The 4,164-nt window shown below is 65.0% G+C and overlaps 1 protein-coding gene across 1 annotated transcript in view; it reads left to right on the top strand.

The window, feature by feature from the left end:
- NCOR2 (nuclear receptor corepressor 2) overlaps window positions 1–4,164 on the top strand; it is a 179,475-nt gene that overhangs the window by 124,145 nt on the left and 51,166 nt on the right. Inside the window, 1 exon segment of the mRNA XM_077747973.1 lies at window positions 2,528–2,670. Within this exon segment, the coding sequence (XP_077604099.1) occupies window positions 2,528–2,670 (143 nt within the window).

Here is a 4,164-nt window from a genome sequence, read left to right on the forward strand (position 1 = left end):
CCGCGCGGAGCCGGCACCGCGGCCGCCTAGCCTCCCGCCTCCCAGCTCCTCCCGGGAGCATCCTCCAAGCCGTATGTTTCCGGAAAACTTGGCCGAGGGGGAGACGCAGATGAGAGGATGTGAGTGAGGCCCCAGGAGGGGCTTGGGGGCTGCTGCGGGTACTGGGGACAGGGACTTGGCTGTGGCCACCAGGCAGGGGACTAGGGAGTTTTGCACCCGTGGGACCCCATCCCCACCCTTTCTCTTGGGCCCCTTCCCCCTGCCTTCCTGGCTGTCAAGCTGGAACTCTTGGGGAGGGAGGGCAGGACCCCGGTCTGCTTGGTGCAGGTCCAGGGTGGGGGGTGGGGGTCTCGGTTAGCGCATGCTCAGAGGGGCTCTCTCTGGTAGATGGGCGCTGTGGGGGCTTTCAGCCGGGTCTGGTTAGGTGGTCTCTAAGGCACGGTGAGGTTGAAAGTGCTTGTCCTTGTGCCCGGCACCCTCCACCTGGGGAACAGGAACCAGAAAGGGGCCCCCTGGCCAGCGATCTGAGGACACGCACCCCAGCCTCTCACATAGCAGTTGGGAAACCCAGGCGCAGAGAACAGAGGGGGCGGCTCATATGGCCCGGCACTTTCGAGTCAGCAGTGTGTCCACTGCTCCTTCGTGAGCCACTGCCAGCTTTTGGGGAGCACTGGGTGACCCCGCCACCCTCCCCAACCCCTGCTACTGCTGCTGCCACCAGGGAAGCTCATTAGGACCCTCAGCCCCCGCCAGCCCACGGGCTGCCTTCTTACTTACGTGTTGAGTTTGGGAATGTCGACCTCCCAGGGGTCTGGCTGCCCCCTGGGCCCTCACCGTCCCCCCCCTAGCAGTCCCAGATGAGAGACCCGCCCTCTCCCGCCCAGGGTTCCGGCCCGACGTGTTTGCCTGGGCTCTCTTGGCCCCGGCTGGGGAAATATAAATAAACTCGCGTCCCGTCGTCCTCCGCCAGGCCCTGTGGAAGTGGCAGCTGCTGCTGGTGCAGGGGCGGGAAAGGTCAGGGGGCGGGCTGCACTCGATCCCGTGCCCCAGCCCCCCCTCCGCGCCTGTCCTTGAGGAACCCCGAGGAGCCGCTGTGGGGCCACGTGGCCTGGAGCCTCCGCCGTGGAGCAGGTGGCCTGTCGGTCGGGCACCGCCTCCGGCCCGCCGGGTCCACACTCCCGCTCTGCCCCTTGGCCCGTGCCCGGAAGCTCGTGTGTGGCTGTGACCCCTCGAGCCCGTTTCCCCCACCCGGGGACGAGAAAGCGGCCGTGGCCTCAGCAGCAGGGCTGAGACAGAGCCGCGTCTTTGAAGGGCTTTGCAAACTCCGGGCCACTCGGCCACGTGACGCAGTGGTTTGTTGACGTTGTTCTCGTTGCAATTTTATTTTTGTTAGAGGCTTGTACGTAGCGGGCTGTTGGCATGCGTCGGGGTGGATGCGTGGCTGGGTTGCTGGGTGGATGGACGGGTGGCTTCGTGCATGGGTGGATGGATGCATAGGTGAACCAACGCCGGAAAATGCTGGTGTGCTGTCTGTTGGGCCCTCAGGACCCTGCACCCCTGCAAAATTCCAGTGTTCACTTCCTTGCTTGCAGCTGGGTTTGTTCAGGAGAAATGGCCTCAAACTTCGTGATGGGAAATCTTTCATTGGCCGTTAAAAGTCTAGCCCTGGGGCTCGGAGGCTGCTGTGCTCCCGGCCTGTGAGTCAGGCTTGGTGCTCGCCGCCCTCAGGGTCTGCCGCCCGCCTCCTGCCCGCCCTGCTCAGGCTGCCCTGGCCGCGAGGGGCCTGCGGGGAGACGGGCCATGTGTGCCAGGAGCTCCGCACGCAGAGGGACTGGGACATGAGGCCGGGCCTCCCAGTGCGTCCCGCGTGCAGGGGCCGCGTCTCTGCTGAGCCTGGTGCTGACGGTTTTGAAACCGGAGAGCGTGGGGGTGTGGGGGGTGGGGCGGGTACAGCTCTGGCCTGGGTTTGCAAGGCTGGAGAGAACTTTCCTGACCCAAGTGGCCCGGGGCAGGGTCTGCCAGTTCCTGGGGGCTTCTCCTGTCTCCGGAGTGTGGGCAGCTTTGAGAAGCTTGCAGAGACAGGGGCCGGGGTACTCCCAGCGCCTGAACTAGCCACGTGGGCCCCAGGTCCATGCTGGGCCCTGGATGTGCCCCAGTTAGCCTCGGTGAAGAGCTCCTGGCATCGGTCACACCTACCCGGACCCCACCCTCCCTCCCCGCTCTCGCGTTCCTTCCTTTTCCCTGGCCCTGGCCCGGTGCGGCCGGAAAACAGCCCTGTCTCCCGAGGCCTGAGGCCTGTCTGCAGCTGTGAGGGGGTGTCAGTGCTGGGTCACAACGGCCAGGGCCCGAGAGGGAGGTGGGAGCCCGGGCGGGGTCTGTGCCCCCAGAACCCTTGACGGNGCCCCCACCTCTCTGGCACCCCCCAGCCCTGCTGTGTCTCCTTCCTGAGTCTCGGGCCCAAGCAGGGAGCCTCATGCCTGGCATCGGAGTCCCTGCCGCCCCTTACCTGCCGCCCTGCCCTGCACAGGCCTTCTGGAACACGGCCGGAACTGGTCGGCCATCGCGCGGATGGTGGGCTCCAAGACCGTGTCTCAGTGTAAGAACTTCTACTTCAACTACAAGAAGAGGCAGAACCTGGATGAAATCCTGCAGCAGCACAAGCTGAAGATGGTGAGTGCCCTTCCCACCCTCCCCCTGCCCGCCTCCCAGGGCTGCCTTCCCGGGACCCAGCGCCTCCTGCTTAGTGCTTCCCGTGGGTCAGCTGCAGGGATGACCCGGGACAGAAATCCCCTCTGGGCACTGGGATGGCCCCCTGTGCCTGGCCCACCCTTGCGGTGCCCCACCTCCGCCCCCTTGCGTTCCTGGGTCCGACGGCTCTGGGGGTTTGGGGGAAGGAGCACGGTGGGTCCGCTGACTCCCAGGGGATCGCTGCTCTCAACTCATCGGAATGAGGGCCCAGAGGCAGACGGCCCCGAGCGAGCGTCTCCCCCACAGTCCTCAGGCTACCCCGGGGGGAGGAGAGGACAGATCGGGGGCAGCAGGCTCAGCCCTGCCCTCCTCTAGGCAGCCCGCTGCCCTCCCGCTGCCCTCGGGCCTCGAGGGGAGGCCAGGAGCACAGAAGGGGCGGGCTCGCCTCGCTGAGCGTGTAAATGGTCTCTACGGAGAGACTCGCTTCCTCCACAGCTGTTCCTGTGAAGTGAGGGCTGTTTGGGGGCGGGTTCTTCCCTTTTTGCTTTCTCTCTCTCTCTTTATCCTTCTCTCTCTCTTCTTTCTCTCTCTCCTTTTTTCTCTCTCTTTTCCTCTCCCTCCCTCCCAACTGTCTTGTCTTTTCTTTCTTTTCCTTTCTTCCCCTGACGTGCCGTGCACCATCACAATCTCAGATCTGGGGAGACTGAGGCTCAGCTGACTTGGGGTTTGGACCCACAAGTGTATGACCTGGGGAGCCATGCTCATGATCATCGGGCTGCATGTTTACCTGTAGACGTGAAGGAGTAAGAAGGGGGCACAGAGCTGTCCCCCTGGGATGCCCTCGCCTGCCCCCCACACCCACATCAGGTGCCAGGCGTAAGGTGTGGCAGCCTCTCCTGCGGGCGGTGCTGAGTCGCTCTGCCATGCAGCCCACTGGGGTGCACGAGGTGGACAGACTTGAGATCACAGAGCGTGGTGGGTAGGTCAGGGATGGAATCACCCATTTGAACCGTGCACGTGCCATGTGGAATGTAAGGGCCCCCCGGCCCCCCTGAGTGGGATCTTACTGCCTCGAGTCTGGGAGCGGCTGCTGGCCGTTGGAGCCACAGTAGATTGTGCCCCCATAGGCAGGGCTCTCATCCGTCCCCCTCCCAGTCGCCTCTAGTGAGGCCAGACCACCGTCCCCTCCCCCACCTCCGGTTCAGACGGTCCCCAGTATGCCCTCGTACCGCAGGGGCTCCGCTTCCCCAGACTTTTCAGGACCTTGGTTTCTGCAGGGGGCCACCCCGGGGTCAGGGGGCACCCTGGGGTCAGGGGGCTGAGGCCACGGAGACCTGTCTGTGACAGAGCTGGAGAGTGGCTGAGCTGGAGCAGCGAGGGGCCATGCCAGGGGGGCGAGCAGCCCCTACGTATGCCGGCTGGGGCTGGGGGGCCCCGAGGTGGGGTGGGCGAACACCTTCCAAACACAGAAAGACC

Source organism: Crocuta crocuta, unplaced genomic scaffold (assembly GCF_008692635.1).
Source record: "Crocuta crocuta isolate KB4526 unplaced genomic scaffold, BGI_CrCroc_1.0 scaffold29, whole genome shotgun sequence".
Lineage (NCBI taxonomy): Eukaryota > Metazoa > Chordata > Mammalia > Carnivora > Hyaenidae > Crocuta > Crocuta crocuta.